The sequence below is a fragment of the Dipodomys merriami genome, unplaced genomic scaffold (genome assembly GCF_024711535.1).
Source record: "Dipodomys merriami isolate MVZ:Mamm:240054 unplaced genomic scaffold, mDipMer1.0.p SCAF_2, whole genome shotgun sequence".
Lineage (NCBI taxonomy): Eukaryota > Metazoa > Chordata > Mammalia > Rodentia > Heteromyidae > Dipodomys > Dipodomys merriami.
In genome coordinates, this window is record NW_027203381.1 from 111,698,027 (window position 1) to 111,715,055 (window position 17,029).

Genomic DNA, 17,029 nt, shown 5'->3' on the forward strand with positions numbered 1-17,029 from the left:
TAAAAGAAAGTATCATGAAGTTACAGGAACCGAGTGCCTTAGTTCCAAGAAAAGCTGCTACGTGGAAAGTTTGGTTGAGGTATATGTACTTTGGTAAAGCAACAACTGCATTTTCTCCTTGGTATATTTTAGTTCATGCCATAATTCCCCCCATGCCACTCTGGAATGTGGTTCCTCTTTATCCCTACCATCCACCATTCCATCTTCTCACTAAGTTCCTTTACCCAGCCAAAGCTAGCAGACGGCATGGTAACTCCAGAGACAAAAGTGAATGAGAACAATGGTGACAAAGATTTCTGATGTATTCTCCTCACATTCTTCCTCCCCCCGCCCCCCCAGCTGTGGAGTCTGAGAATGTGGAATTTAGCTCTTCAGAGTAAATAAATATATATAAAATGCTTTCTTGCTTTCAACATAGTCCCTCATCTTGGAACTCATTATTTCCTTAAACATGTCCAAATGTGGCCTGGTAATTTCACCCTCTTATGCAACTTAAGTACAAGCAAAAAGGTCCTTGGAGTGCTCCCAGTGTTTGATCTAAAGCTTTCACATAGCTTCTGCCTCTCTTTGCACTAGTTTGAGATGAAAGGGAACCAACTGTTTTCTTGTTAAAGATCAAGGTAATCAGGATGGCGATTCAGGACATAACCATGATCGCTGTGGGGAGAAGAAGCCATGTGATGTTTTTCTATTAGGCACAGTATGTCAGATTTATGTAGCTGTCAGACAGAGCATTTCATTTCATGCCAATTTGTAATTTCTTTGTTGTTGTTGCTGCTGATTTTCAATTCCTGTCACCATCCTCAGTAAACTGAGTGGAGCTGTCACATACAGTGGTGCATTCCTAAGGTAAGAGACTCGGTAATACTTTCAAATTCTTACCATGTTCCTGCACGGTTCTTCACAAGTACTGTCTTTATCCATTATCTACACAATGCTGCAAGGTAGATGGTTTTATGCCCCATTTTACAGATGAAAAACCTTAGACACAGAGAGGTAAACTCATTCTGATTAGATTGCTTATTGCAGTAATGGAACATACATTTAAGTCCAAGCAGAACAGGTTTAGGCTTCAATGAGGTAGGAGACACACAAACACAAAAATTTAAGGAAGAATTCTTCAGCTTTGCATAAGTACAGAGTTCACACGTGGGAGTGGGTACTTCCTTAAATTGCACCCTAGTCCCACCTTAGAAAGGAAACTTGACTTGAATCCTGAGTCTTAATCCTTACATAGGCTACCTATTTTGTCCTTACCCTTGTGGATGAGTCATCATTCAATGGCTAATAAATTGAGCAGTAGAAAGAGAATTTGTAGATGATAAAGAAACTGGGAGAAATAGAGTTCAAAGGAAGACCTTTCCAGTGCACCTGGTAGGCATTCTTCTCTCATACCATCTCCCCTCCTGTGTGTCTCACTTGTGGCTTTTCCTCACCAAACTCTTCTCCAGTAGTGAGAGGGAAAATGAGACTGCGAATATATAGACCTAGGTATCCTACAGAGAAAATCCTAGAACATTTCGTAGAATACAGTGCATAGTCAACTGAGCTTGGCTGCTCCATAGACTTTATTTCACATTATGGAGACTGAAAATGCCCTAAGGTCTATTTTGGAGTCGAAGATAATCCAAGGATATCAGAACAGGTTATTCAACCTGCCTCAGAGAACAGGACAAGGGGACAGCTGTCCAGGGTTCCGGGACACTAGCCAAGAACTCCCCTCTCTCAAATACCTAGAAGATCCTTCAGTGTGCTCACCAGGTGTTGAATAGGAGTAGACTTTTCTCTCTAGTTGGCAAAGGTCAAAATAATCACTGTACCATTAAGATAAAGAAGTCCTTGGTGCAGCTCTGACTAGCCCAAGCCTTAGGAGTCCACTGGGATCAAGGCCTGACAATGTGGGGAGTCTCTCCAACATCCTGTTGACTTAATGTACCCTGGAATAAGACTCCATTGAGCTGTTAGCTCAGTGCTAATGGCAAGCGACTTCACAGAATGAAGGATACTTGCAGTCATGATCTGGCACCTTCTTGGAACTCAAAGGATGAGAAAATTCCTGATGGAGATGACGATCATGAAAACATACTAACACTGAGATCTGAGAAGACTGATTGACAATGACTTCTCCTGTTAGTTGCTACCACAGGGGAAGCCCACACCAAAAAGGACAAATCAGCTGTGCTCAACTCAAGTGAGAGCCAGGCAAGGCGGAAGCAACATGTACCTCTTTGATCAAGTTCATAAATCTGGGTCCGAGGCGCCATGGCTTGTGTCGGTGGCACTGTAGGGAGCTGACCGTCAGTTGTGAGGCCCGATGGGAGGCAATGGCCACCATGTAGACCGCGTCGTACATCAGAGCTGCTTCTGTCTGTGAAATCAAAAGTAGAGCACATCTTCAATTCCCTCTACACTCTCCTTCCCTTGCTACCATCAGCACAGGGCCTGCTGCCAGCCTTCCCCTTTGCCTTATCTCAAAGACCACCTATTTTTTCAGCTGAGCAGCGATAGCTATTTTCCTCCTTACACTCCACAGTCAACTCAAGTCATACTGCTTTCCCCTTTCATTTGCTGGGTCCATTTCTCACACCTATAATCCTGGTTACTACTCAGCAAGCAGAGATTAGGATCACTGTGGTATGAAGGCAGTCTGAGAAAAAGGTGAGGGAGACTTTAATCTCAACAAGTAAGCTTGGCTTGATGTATCTTCCTAGTCATCCAAATGATGTGTGAGGGATGGATGGGAGAATTGAGGTCTGCGTTGGCCTCAGGCAAAACCCATAAAAATCCTACTCAAAATCTTAACAAAAACTGGGGACACGTGATTCAAGTGGTAGAGCCACTGCTTGGTAAGTGGGAGGCCCTAGATTCAAACCTCACAACCAGCGAAAGAGTAAAGACAATCTACATTTAGCAAGAAGGTCTACTAATGCTAATATTGCAATATCTGAAATCATTCGCATCACTTACCTCTAGTCATTTACCTAGGGACTCATTTAATCCTGAAAGTAAAACCAGGAGATTTCCAGGAAAGGACACTTGGTCCCTTCTCTCTCTATTTGTTGTGGGGGATACAGAAATCAAGTTCAATGGTGATTTGGGGGAGATGATGAGCAAAAGACAAGTGGATCACAATATGCTTGTTTGAGAAAGTTACTAGTCTTCTTTGGGGCTGGACATTGCTTCTTTTGCTTTCTTCATAAATTTCCTCTCATTTGCAAATTTTTACATAATCCTCACAGCATTTTATAAAATATACAGCCCTGTAGGTTTCTTTGGGGGGATAAAAATCTCATAATACTCTCACATTTGACCGGAGGGCTTTCATTCCAACTTCAAATAGATTAGCTCATTTAAAATTCTCAACAACTGCTTAAAATCATCAGCAGAACACATAGATAAAACTGTTTCACCATGAGGGAAAACTGACCCCCGGACAGGATATTGATTTGCTAAGGGCTGTATGTATATAGCTGATAATGGGCAGAGTGAAACCGACAGTGCAGATTATAGAATGAAAGTGACTACATGGTTTTCCTAGTTGCTTTTTTTTTTTTTTTTTTTAACACATTGGTCTGTGTAGTCTTTCCTTGGTTTACATGGGGGAGGAGTTGGTTGGTTTTAAGACCTCCTTTGGATATCAGAATATGAGTATGTTTACATCTCTCATATAAGATGGCTTAGTATTGGTGTGTAATTTAAATAATTCGATAATTCACGGTAACTCATTTCTGGATTACCTAATATCTAATACAACATAAATGAAGTGTAAAGTGTTGACATGTTATATTGTTTATCAGGAAAGAACACAAGAAAAAAAAGTCTATACGTGTTTGCTACAGGTGCAGTTTTTTTCTGCAGTATTTTGACTGAATCTGTAGAAGCAGAGCCCTGAGGATACAGAACAGTAACTTTATCCATTCACTGAATGATTGGTTTGGTACAGAAATGTAGAATGAGATTCCAAGGATCTCTAGAAATGTCTGGAAACTTAGTGAAGAAATGAACTTGACTTTCTCAAGGCTGCTTTCATACTGGTATGAGCAATAAAATGATTCAAAACTGTACATGTGATCAGAGCTTTACAAATTCACAGAAGTAAACCAGTTCTTCTAAAAGTATGAAACTTCTTGACAGAAGATGTTCTGTTAGATGGGAAAATGCTCATTTTAACTATTTTATAGTGCTAATAAACAGCCAGTGCATCTCTTTTCAGTGTTGCGCTGGAGGGCTGTATACTGAATAGGAACTCTCCAGTCATCTTTGGTAATATGTAATGTAATAGAAATTGGCCTAGGTTTCCAATATTCTTCCAAATGTGTTTTGGTTCACATTTTATACATATTGAAAGCTGGATGAAATCTCACTGCTCAGTGCCCCTAAGAAAAACAATCATGAAATAATCATACAGAAAGCTAGCTGGCTTCCTTATCCCCCACACCAGTACATACTGTTTTGGTTATCATAACAATTTTAATTAGAAGTTTAACTCAGGAAATATAAGTGCTTAACTCCCACACATTCCAAAGGAAGAACTGGCCCTTGGCTGGCTTCTGGGAGAAATCATTTAAGCCCTTGGAACCCCTATATGTGTCTTTGTAAACCTGGGGTCTTCAGTCAGGCCATAGAATTTATTCCAGTTAACAGTGTGACTATGGTGAATGTCTATTTTTATTGGTCTGAGACTCTGGCCTCAGCATGCTGAATCAGTTTTGCTTCTAGACGGGCTGGAGACTAAGGGAAATCATGTGACTGCTCTATCATTGCTAGTCAACATATTCCCCTATTAAATTCTCAACCGTAGTAGCGAACTAACAGGAATTCCACCCTTACTACCAATTGGCTAGTTTTATTCTCCTTTGAGACTTGGCACGGCAGGAGGCTGATGGTAAAGGTAAGAGGACTGGTATTTTGTCTTCAGGGGCCCCACCTGAAGATCACAAGTCTGTGGAAGTGGATATTACCAAGAAAACTAAAAGTGGTGATGGAGGCATTGCTCATCCTGAGCACCTCAGCACCCAGGAGACAGGAAGAGGCACCCACAGTGAGTGGAATTAGTAACTAGGTTGGGGAAGGTGGTGCGGAGAAGGTACTACTTAGAATCTAGAAATTCAGTAATTAGGGCAGCAATCCCAGTAGGCCCACTGGGGCTTGGCTGAGAGGTAAACATAATTTGAGTATCAATAAATATTTATCAGCCTTCAAAAAGGAGAATGGAAAACCAGCAAAGAAGACTGTACAAAACACACCTCGATGAATCCATCGTCGTACAAGTTATGCAAGTGGCCAGCTAAGAAGCCACTGAGACAATACAAAAATGTGCCCTTTGTAGCTAACTAATGACGTAAATGAATGAGAAAAGAAGGCAGAGTAAGGATTAATTTAGAATGATTTCTGTCCTTGGATTGGCAACATAGCAAGTACCAAGTACATGCTGTAGAAGCTTTTCACGTGTTATCTAATTTGGTCAGCAGAATGCCACTGTAAAATATTATTACACACATTTGCAGACCAACAAACAGGCTCTGAAAGGCGTCACACAACTTACATAGGTTGTTTAGTAAGATAGGAGATATGGCCAGGTCTCAGAGCCAGGTTTCTACTGCCTGAGACCTTCCTTTTTCTACTAGTCCAGGGCAGTGCAGTCTCAAGGTAGTCATCCAAAGATGTCTTCCCCCTGGACTATGATTATAGGAAATGGTTCATGTAGAAAAAGAGGATAAAGCTGCAGACAGCTTCATACTGTGGATGTGTTTGAGCAACCAATGACAAATCAATGTTCTGCTGTCTCTTGGACTCCTGGGCAGTATTGAATCATACACAATTTTGGTCCACAATCAGAGGAGAATTCATCTGAGAGTGAGCCAGTCCATTACTGTTGTCTGTCCACAAAAGCCAAGAAACTGAATCAGCTCAAGTACTAAGAATAATTTTAACACAGTGAGAAGAAACAAAGTAGATTTCAAGAATAAAAGAAAAGAAAACCACTCGAAACATCTGACGTGTTAATTAACGTGCCAGGTGATAAAATAATTTATTTTAAATCTAAAGATGCTTTTATCAGTAAATTTTACTGGTTTAGCAAACCATCATGATTCAGTAACAGTTTCTTCATTCAATTTAGCTCTATTTTTAAAGTCAATTCTTTTAACTAAATCTGTCTTTCAGTCAAGATTGTTTTCGAACCTGGGCATGACTGACTTCTCTATTTTCAGATTTAGATATGTTTTGACATGTATAACCATAATCTTCAGGGAGTTATTAGTATATAAAGTTCTAAGAAAATTTTAATAGCTAAAATATTAAAACATAGAAAATAGATGAGTATGTGGGATGTCAAAACACATATTTTTTTCTAAAGCATTTTCTAATTCCTATATTGTATGTTTGTATCTCATGTCTATAAATCTATAAATATATGTGGCACATGAATGAAATAACCATGAGGGGGTTCAGGGGTACTCTCTTGGGAGATTATGCATACCATTAGGGTGAAGACAATTCTCTCCTTACAATTTGGGCAGTGGTTAGCTTAGGACAAAAGTATTAAATAATTGTATTATTTTTAGAATCACTTCTATATTCATTAATCATGCATATTTCTTATTTACAGGGACTTTCATGAGAATATTTCAGGGCTACATGGATACTTTTCATCTAACAATTTGACTTTCAGTGGAAGCTAAACATATATTTATTTGATGCATTAATGTCTTTATCTATTGCCAGTCCTGGGGCTTAAACTTATAGTTTGAGCACGGTTCCTGAGCTATTTATGTGCAATGGTTAGTGCTCTACCACTTGAACTGTAGCTCCACTTCTGGTTTTTTTTTCATGATCCTCACATCTTAGCCTCCCCAGTAGCTAGGATTACAGGCATGAGCCACTGGTGCCCAGCTTAATGTCTTTATTAAAATATATATTTATTGAGGATCACTTATGTGCCAGCTTTTTTAGGCTGGGGATCGAGTAAAGAGAGATAACATATATATCTTCATGAAGCTTATAGTCTAGAACAGCAAATCAAAACAACTAATCTACTTATAAATGGAGAATAAAATGTCTGTGCAAAAAAAAATAAAGCATGTGGGAAGAGAGAAAATAACAGAGAGGAAGCTACCATAATGCGTATCAGTTTGTAGAATGCTTTTCTAGTGAAGTAGCATTTGAGCATCTGATATCATGGTGGGTTCTAGGCAGCTGTGGCAACAACTGCTTGATGTGCAGTGTCTAAGAGACTGATGGAGTTTTTTATCCTTAGGGTAGAGAAGAAAGAGTTTGCTCTTAAATGTCTTAACACTGGATCTGGACTTGGGCTGTGTGATGAGCTCACTTAACTCTATACTGGATTTATTGGACTTGTTTATTGTCAACCTCTGACCTCTCTCCATGATACAGGTTCCACCCCTAAATTAGTCATATCCAGGTAAAACAGAAAAGATTGAAATGCATTGAAGAGTCTGGATAAAATAATACTGGTTGGAGAGCAGTTTTGAAGCTGCATATCTGCATGGCTTGGATCTGATTTTCAGTGAGTGCTATGCACTATTGCTTTCCCTTGTCTAATGTTGACCTGACCTGGCATAAATCATCCACTGCATTTACAGCACTGTGGTGAAGCACCTCTCCTGGTCTGTTAAGTGCTTATTTATCCTTTCATAGTTCAGAGTCATTGTAACAGCAACAAGAAGTCAGCCTGAAAACCTTCTCTTAGGCTGGCTGCCCCTGGACTGAACAGGGTGTCTTCTAGCCCTTGGGCTTCCCAATGAGGATGCCATCGCTGAGACCATTGGCAACAGCGCCAGGGAGTGCAGAATTCCGATGACACAGAAGCAGGCTGAGCTGGTAGAGGTGCCCTGCCCCACTCTGTCTAAATCACACAGTTGTGTTACCTTGTTCTATTGTCCTCTTGTCTATGCGGACAAACTATTCTATAAACTCAGTGTAATTGAACACAGACACCTTTTTGTAAATTAAAATATACTGTGATATGGATTTCATGTTTGACATGACAACACAATCTCTGTGAAAGCAGCTTCAATCTGTGGCATGTCAAGTGCCAAGGCTGCTTGGGTAGAGGCTCATCCTGTGGTAGAAATCTTGACAGGCAGCAAAGAGATAATGTTTTTCTCATATGTGTGTATGTGTATGTGTGAATATATATGCAATATGTATATATTGTATACAATAAGCATATCTCATTTAATATAAAAGTATAAAATATATACATTAAGGATATAGAAATACATATTATATTTATTATATTAAATAGAATATTTTATTTATATTATATTTATATATTTAATATAATAAATATAATATCTCTATATAGGTGTATATGTATTATATATATATATTTATAAATCTGGTATTTCCCAGGACATTCTCTACTTGCTTTTATTCAAAGCAACACTTTAAATCACTGCAAGGCTCATTTGTTCCAAAATGCTCCCCATCATGGTCTATCAGATCACTGTGTGTTGTCAAAGTTATTTCAGGTTTGCAAAAAAAAACCAAACCAGTCAGGGACTCTGAACATGGGACCATCCAGAGCCACTTAACTCATTCATTTATTTCTCCTTTTCATTTGTTCATCACAGTGAAAAGGAAAAAAAAAACGAAATCACCAGTTCATTTCTCAGTGAGATGATATCCTTTCAGTTATCAGTAAATTGCATCTTAAAAGCAAGAGCGTGTCTCTGGATGATGGGACAGAGAATGAAATACTATGCCAATTTAAAATGCTATTACCTGCTCGCTTTCCCCAATCTTTCCCCTTAGGTACCACTGCTCCTCCATAGAAAGCATTTCTGTTATCATTTCCTGTTATTTTCTTCATCACCCAAGGAGCTTCATTAGAGAAATAAAGTGAGGGTGGATGCATCTGACAACTAGAGACAAACGATGCTAGTGAGGAGCTCTCTGATGAGGCTGTTTGCATTTTTTTTCCTGTTCAGAAGAGTATCTCTGCCTCGCAAGGAGACAGAGTTGGTATCTGCTTCCAGAGCAGCATATGGCTAGCGCTAAGCACTGTCAGTGTCTGCAGAGGGGAGTCTGTACGTCTTCAGGACAGGAAGAACACGAGCACACAGTCTGTATGTAAATCTGGCATTTTTCCACATCTGCTTCCAATTGCTGAACTGCAGCAAGTGGGAAAGGCCATGTGGTTCTTCATAACGGTGCATAACATTCATGGGCAGATTGTTCCTCATCTTTCTGCCCCTCCCCAGGCCTCATTCCCACTGATAATCATTTCCCCTGCCTTGTCTTCATTTAACTGATGGTGAGTGGCTACTCTTGTCAACTTCTTCACTCGAGGCAAGGAGAGTTAGAAAGCTAAAAATGACAGCTTTTCCTCATAGCCAGGTATACCCTGTCCAAACCACCTGATAAGCCTCCTTCCTCCCCCCTCTCCTAGTCATAGGTTAGCCCACCATTTCCTCCTGGTAAAGAGGCATGCAAGATCCTTAACACAGCCGGGAAAGGAATCCCCGCACGTGACTTCAAATGACTACTCACTGTCATCATGCCATCCAGGAGCCCAGTCTCGGGTCTGGGTGGGGCCTGCAGCCTCTCCATGGACCACTTCTCAATGATGGATGACACGTGAGGGTTGTCGATGTTAAGCAGCCTGAAGCCAGTCATGTTTACGCCGCTGTACCTGTAGAGTTCCAGATCTAAAGCAAACAAGTCCTGTGCAGTATCAAAAATAACAAAAAGTAGAAACGAGTTAGCATTTTCAACATTCCATATGCAAATGGGAGCTAAATAGATTAAAACAAAAAAATGAGAAGGAAGTAGGTGAACATTTTCACATGGTGTCTATAAAAGAATAATTCACACTGATCTTTTTTATTCATATGCTATCTGAGTCACTCTAAGTAGGTTTCATTTTTACTCTCTCTTTCTCTACTATTAAGGATTTGAACAAGCCAATTCCTCATTTTGAATAAGCCATCCTCCCAAGTAGCTAGCAGTATAGGTTTGAGTAACTTTTTTTTTTTAACAGATATATGTTTATGTTTCTGGGTAAAAATGATTAAAAACAACAACCCTGCAACTGTAGGGCTGATTTTAGATAGAACCAAAGGAAAATGCTTAAATAAGCACATTTAATTACTAAGATTAGAAAAGGTGATTTCTTTAGAACATTCAATATGTAAAGGGAAAGTTGCTCAAGCTAAAGGGTATTTCCCAGAAACTTCTACCATGTCTACTGAATCTCATGAGTGCATTTAACACATTAAAAATTAGTTTATTCTACAATGGGAGATTCTGTGTAATGTAGAATGAGGAATGTTCCGCGTTCATACATAAGGGATCCCTATACACGATTGGGATAAAAAAGCAAGAGAGGGAGGTGTGGATAAAAATAAGACATGTGTAATGGATTCATCTCCAAGAGCCTCTGCTGAAGACCAGCCTTCCTGGGTTCTATTGTTCACTCTCAAATTGCCCCAAACCAAGCCTCCAGAGTATAAACATCTGTGACTGGTAGAAAGTTCTGAGACCAACGACCTTCTCATCTTGAGTAATGGCTAGACGTTCGTGGTGATGTACTGTATTTGTAAGCACAGCGAGATACTTAGCAGTCCCTGTGACCCCCCTCCTTGACTGTTGTTAAGAAGGAATTGGAGGATAGCAGGCAGGTGGAGGTGCAAGGTCACAGAAGCTTTCGTTTGGGGTTTCTACCATGTACCTCTTTTCCCCACCCCCAGTTCAGTAGACAGCTACCCTCAAACCATCTCATGAGGTCCTTGTATTTCTCTCTGCTATTTGGGTACTTGAATCAGGAGTATCATTTGTTGCTGTTGTAGTATAAGTATAGCAACTTCTCTGCCCATGTTTCAAATTCTTTGATTTCCCCAACTTACAAGTTTAACTGATTGATTTTATTGATAAAACTGTGGACTTGAACTCGGGGTAGATTTTGCTCACTAGATGGTAAGGATAGATTAGGATAGAAGGAGTGATTCTGTGTTTTCTTCTTACCTCAGAAAGTGGAGCATGTGGGGTATTGACATAGGGTGGAAGAAAGTGCATGAATGTGTGTGTGTGTGTGTGTGTGTGTGTGTGTGTGTGTGTGTGTGTGTGTGTGTGTGTGTTGTGACTTCTGAAGTTAGTTGAATGGAACTCTCACATCATTTTGGTGTATTAAATGCATCAAATCTTTCTCCTATGAACTCATCATCTTTTAGAATTTATGATGTCAGAATTGCTTTTGGATATGTAAAGCTTAATGCCATGATTTCCTTAGTGGTTCAAAATGCAGAATGTGGAATGTATCTTAACACCTGTCGGTATCTAACACCTTTGACTTAACCTCAATGTCTTTGGGTACCAGCAAGAAAGCCACATAATATCAAAGAATGTCACTTCAGTGCACATTCTAATGGATAGAGATATTGTACATAATGCTTCTTTTAGAATTGTTTTTCCTTTGATTGTTTCTATTTAATGGAATATTATCCTTTCTGGATAATGCACTGATGCTCACGAGTCAAAAAAAAAAAAAAAAGAAAGAAAGAAACCTACTGTTCAGCATTAATAGATGGACAAGTTTCTTAGGAAAGTAAAACAAATCTCCATGATAATATCCTGTCTTTGACATGGTGGGGTTGGGGACTAGCTTTGAAGTAAAATGTGGACATGGTTCCTATCATGTGGAATACATTTCTTTCTTTTTTTTATGTGGAATACATTTCTATCTGAGGTGCTTACCAAAGTTGTGAAAAAGTAGTGGTAGTATTCAGTCATCATACCCATGAACAAAATCTGCAAGAGAGAAATAAGGAGAGAAAATCAGAAGCAGAGTTATAATAAGAGGTAGATCATTAGTACTGTGGCTGCAAAAACTCAAGAGCATAGAACTGGAGGGCTTTTATATACATAGCCACCAGCCCAGCAGATCAGAAATCTGAGGCCAATTAGAGGCTGCTGTGGAACAAGGGCACTGACCTCGATCCCATTTTATCACATCAGACTGTGTTTGACTTACATCAAAGGAATCGGTTTCCTGATCCAGCTTAAAAATAGTTTATGCTCAACAAATCTTATCCTTGGAGTTGTCCATGATGACACCAGGTTTCATCTCTCTCCTAGATTTCTGAATAATCCATCTCATGCTTAGAATATAACTTACTGTTTTGTTCCTAGCTTTGGCATTTGGCTTCTCTGGGAAGAACTCAGTAGATATTGAAATGTCGATGCTGGTATGGACGTTAGTGAAGGAGTGTATCTCAGAAAACCTTCTCTCCACCCCTTTGTAGTCTTGCCCAACAAAAATAGCTAGAATCGGGAGGATTAATTTATAAAAAGAAGGAAGGGAATTCTCCACATATCTATTTCATTCTGTGTGTGTGTGTGTGTGTGTGTGTGTGTGTGTGTGTGTGTGTGTGTGTTCTCTCCTTTCTCCTTCTCTCTCCAGCACTGAGCTTTGATCTTAATACTTCACACTTAATAGACAAATGCTCTACCACTTGTATCATGACCTCATCCCTTTTTGTTTTTAATTTCATATAGTGTATTGTGCTTTTGCCTAGGCTAGTCTCAGACCAAAATTTCCTATCTACATCTCTTGTGTTGCTGGGATTATAGATGCGAACCATCATACCCAGTTTGTTTGTTGCTATGGAGCCTTGCTGATGTTTTCTCCTGGTAGGTTTCCATCCATGAGCTTCCTATTTTGGACTCTCAAGTCATGAGATTATGGTTGTGAGCCACCATGCCCAACCCTTCACATTCTCTCTCTCTCTCTCTCTCTCTCTCTCTCTCTCTTTCTCTCTCTTTCTCTCTGCTTTTGAAGTCCTTTATTTTCTGTGATCTTATAGATTTTTTAAAAGAAAATTTAAAAATATTTTTTATTGTAAAGATTCTGTACAGAGGGGTCACAGTTACATGAGCAAGGTACACACTGTCTCTTAATACTTATTCTCAGTTACCTATATGGCATCTTGATAGTTCCAAAAATTCTGTGTGTGTGTGTGTGTGTGTGTGTGTGTGTGTGTGTGTGTTCCTTTTTAAGTGAGAGAAGTAAAAGGAATTGGCTATAAAATAGGTTGAGAATATGTATATAATTTATTCACTTTTGGAATACTAGAAATGGTATGACTGCAGTAGAAAAAGTTACAAATAGTCTCTTGAATCTATGGTTTTACCTTTTGGGGGACATATTAAGTACAGAATTATGCTGATACTCTTTAAAAAAATCTTTGCATAGAAACAAAGACTCAGAAATTAAATTTTCACAGTGTTTTTCCTCTAACTTGGGTCAATTCTGGATATCCATGAGAAACCTCTTCTAGAAGTTCTTGAGTCAGTACACCCTAGACCCCATAACTGCCCATCCTCAAATTGGAGTTTTGGAGTGGAGAATGTAAAATGGCGGTGTTACTGCTTTTGGAAAACATGGATGTTGCCATGTTTTTAGGGCCTCAATTAAAGTGTTGAAAAGGTCTAGTGAATGGTATCACAGCTTGTCAGGGATCCTTAAAAGTACCTAAAATTTTACAACCTAGAAGGATTTTTATATGAAAGGGAAGTGAGGATTCAAGAGGGAATTCACAACAGCGCATAACAAAACATCAAGACTGATCAGACCCTGTGTTGCCTCTGCCACTGTGGAATCCACAGGATATTTAGTGAAATTGTAATGCCATGAAGGTAAGACAAATGGTGGCAAGCGCTTACGGTGAATCATGAGCCAATGGCACCAAAGTCACTATGGTACTAACAAGACAGGGCAGGGAGATTTGAAAAGACAGACTTGCTTTAGGGCCATCAATAACCGTTAGAGCCATGCATGGTGAGGTCTCGTTACTGGACTCTTATATCATTTGAGCGTAAAGAGCTGGCCTGCCAGGGTCAGTCAGGCATCCAATATTTCACTGTATTCACTGGATAGTGTAATTGTGACAAAGACTACCCCTTGAAAGGGACCTGAGTATGTTTCTGGTTATAGAGCTGGACACTGATGTTTAAAACACATTTCTGGACTACAAAGGTACCTGAGTTCATAGTTTTCATTTGAGCAAAATCTTCTTCAATTTTCTTATGAAAGCTTTTGATCCCCCATGAGGAGCATAAACACCTACTTAAAAAAGAAACAGTCACTTCACTCATTATTTTTATTATTGTTTTACTAATTCCTGGAGGCAAATATCCATTTGATTTGCTTGGTATTCCATGTTAGAAATGAACTGTGAAAAGTCAGTATGTAGGTAGCCAGCAGGTATGCTGCTTTTATTGCAAAAAGAGCCTGTGGGTACTTCAGGTGTGCTTCTGACATGAAGAACATTCAATATTTTACCTTCTCCTTCCTAGATTGGTTCAGTGCATCGTGGTTCTTACCCTGAACTTCCTAAAAATAAAATTTACAAACAAGGGTAGAGTCATTGATCATCGGCCTGCCAACTTGGGGAACACTTTAGAAAATTGAAAATCTTCTAGATAAGAATGAGAAAGCTAGTAGCCCCAAAGGTGGGACTGCTATTTTATTTTAGATTTCATTAGCATTTGAAACTTTAATGCTTCAAGTACCACTATGAAAGAAAACAAATTGTTTAACTAGAGATACAGTGGACCCATCGCAACAATGAGATGTATAAGACATTATGTAGAAAAATGAACCTTACAACTTTAACTTTGGCACGGGGGGAGAGGGGGAGGGAGGAGATGGGAGGGGGAGATGGGAAGGGCTGGGAAGGGGAAACAAAGGAGGAGGCAACAATGCTTGATAAGAAATGTACTCATTACCTTGTCTATGTAATTGTAACCCCTCTGTATGGTATTTTCACAATAAAAAAAGAAACTAAAAATAACACACCCATAGCTTAGGAAAAGTATTTGCAAATCTTATCTCTTTCATAAAGGGCTTGTATTTAAACATACAGTACTCCTAGAACTGAAAAAAGGAAAAGACAATAAAAGCCAAGTGAAAGGTGAAAATTCTTCGCCACAGAAGTACAAATGACCAATAAGAATGGGGAAAACATCCTCCTTCATTAGTTATCAGAAAAACGCAAACCAAAGTCATAGTACCATACTGTGTTATCCTCAGAAAGAGCTCTGAACTACAACTATATAGTTAATTTAGGCTAGTGTAACAAAAATGACTAATTCCAACCAAACAGTGCCTTCCCATTTCCAGGATATACTATCATAGTACATCATACCCTATGTTATTTCAGAATTAATTATAAGAACCCCAAAGAGGACCAACACAAAAAACAAAGTTCTATGTGCTTATCACAGTCTATTCTGTTTGTAGAACTAAGTTTTAAATTGAACAAACAGAAGATATGACGTATCTATATTAAGAATTTGTTTTCTATATCATGTTATTAAGTTGGGGATGCTATGAGATTCTTCCTTTGTTTCAATGACTGGAATTACTGCCTTCTTTTAGTCATAGTTGAGTTGTAATGGTCATACAGGTAGCAGAATTAAAACTCCATGCCACATAGCCCTTGAATGGAAAAATCTAATGGTCTGATAACTACTACTATAATATTTGGGGACACAGTTATTGATTGTTAGCAATGGGCCACGAACAATTGTTCTAGATGCCATCTGACATTTTTTGCAAACCTCATGGATCTTGTTCATGATAGCATTGACCTATCTTGGTGTAGATATGTCATTCTTAATAGAAATAATATTTTGGATTTTGATGAGTAGTTAGCAGATACAGCACTGCCCAAATCATGGTTTAGGTTGTCCTCAAAGTTCGCATTGAAGTCTAGTTGTAGATGACCAAAAACTAATTCTGGGGTCTGATACCTGTGGCATCCTCAGAGTCTGCCTATGAGATGCTTGGAAAGTCTGAATAAGAAACGAACATATCTGAGTCTCTGAAGAAGTCTGTATCATTTCTCAGTAAGCAAAGCAATGCTACGAAGACAGCTGTAAAAATTATTATCTGCAAGTTCTTGGCATCCATCATTAAGGTTTTACTACATGTCACAAATAATTGGCATTATGCTGCTGTTGTAGAAGCAAATGCTTAAAATAGAGCCTGGAGTTCTCGTAGGCAATTGTGAAGTGCTCTTGTAATATTTATATCGGTTTTTATTACTGCTTCTCTCCATTGAAAAATAGGTGTCTCCGAAGTTTATATTGACTCACCTGAAGTATAGTGTTTCTTTTATAGCCTTCTCAATACCAGGATGAATTCCCAGCCATCAGACATGGTTTCTAGTCAATAATTTCAAATGAATAACTTCCAAATGTGTAACATGCAATGTGACTAAAATAATAGTTTCACCTCAAGATAGAAATAAGTTCTTCCAGCGTAAGCATCTTCAAGGAAACTAGTTGAATGATCTGAAGTCTCAGAGCAGCAATATAAGATGAAATTGTGAGCTGCAGGGTGTACTTTTTTCGGTGGCAGCTGTGATACTTTTAGCCACGTTCTCTTTCTTTTCTGAGCAGGATGCTACTTGGGCCACACAATTTTTAAATATTGGTTTCCAGCAGAACTAGCTGCGTGTATGTAGACTTTTCAATAAATCTCTGTTGTAAGAAATTATGCCACCATGAATGAACTTCTTGTATTTCCAAAGGAAGAGTAAATTGTAGAGAAAATGGTAGTGGATCCCAGGAAAAGGTTGAGCATGCCAAAGTTCCCATTTCTTCTGAAGTAAATGGAATACTGGTTTTCTGAAGATGTGCATGTTTGATTTCCACAAAGTATTAATATGTTACTTTGCATGGCAAAAGGTACTTTTCAGGGTTGACTACCTGGAGGATTTGGGGATAGGGCAATTTCCCTGTAGGATCTGAGAAGTCATATGGGAACCCGACCGGTCTCCTAAGATGGGAGAGAAGGAGGTGGGAAAGACAAAGTGGTCTGGGAATGGAAGCAGAGGGAAAGAGACAAGGAAATAGGGGCCCATAAGCCAAGAAACCAGGACAGCTGCTAGCAGCTAGAAGAAGAAAGGAGCCAGAGTCCTCCCCCAGAGCCTACCGAAGGAAACAGCCCTGCCAATACCTGCATTTTCAATCTCCAGACCAGTGCTTTAAGCAGCTAAAT

The 17,029-nt window shown here is 39.2% G+C and overlaps 1 protein-coding gene across 8 annotated transcripts in view; it reads right to left on the bottom strand.

Moving 5' to 3' along the window:
- Positions 1 to 17,029, bottom strand: part of Grik1 (glutamate ionotropic receptor kainate type subunit 1) — a 338,127-nt gene that overhangs the window by 92,181 nt on the left and 228,917 nt on the right. For all 8 annotated transcript variants that reach the window (XM_070030540.1, XM_070030544.1, XM_070030546.1 and 5 more), the window contains exons 5-7: positions 11,719 to 11,772; positions 9,517 to 9,690; positions 2,225 to 2,368 (exon numbers count right to left, since the gene is read on the bottom strand). In XM_070030540.1, the coding sequence (XP_069886641.1) occupies positions 2,225 to 2,368; positions 9,517 to 9,690; positions 11,719 to 11,772 (372 nt within the window). The remainder of the gene's footprint in view (positions 1 to 2,224; positions 2,369 to 9,516; positions 9,691 to 11,718; positions 11,773 to 17,029) is intronic.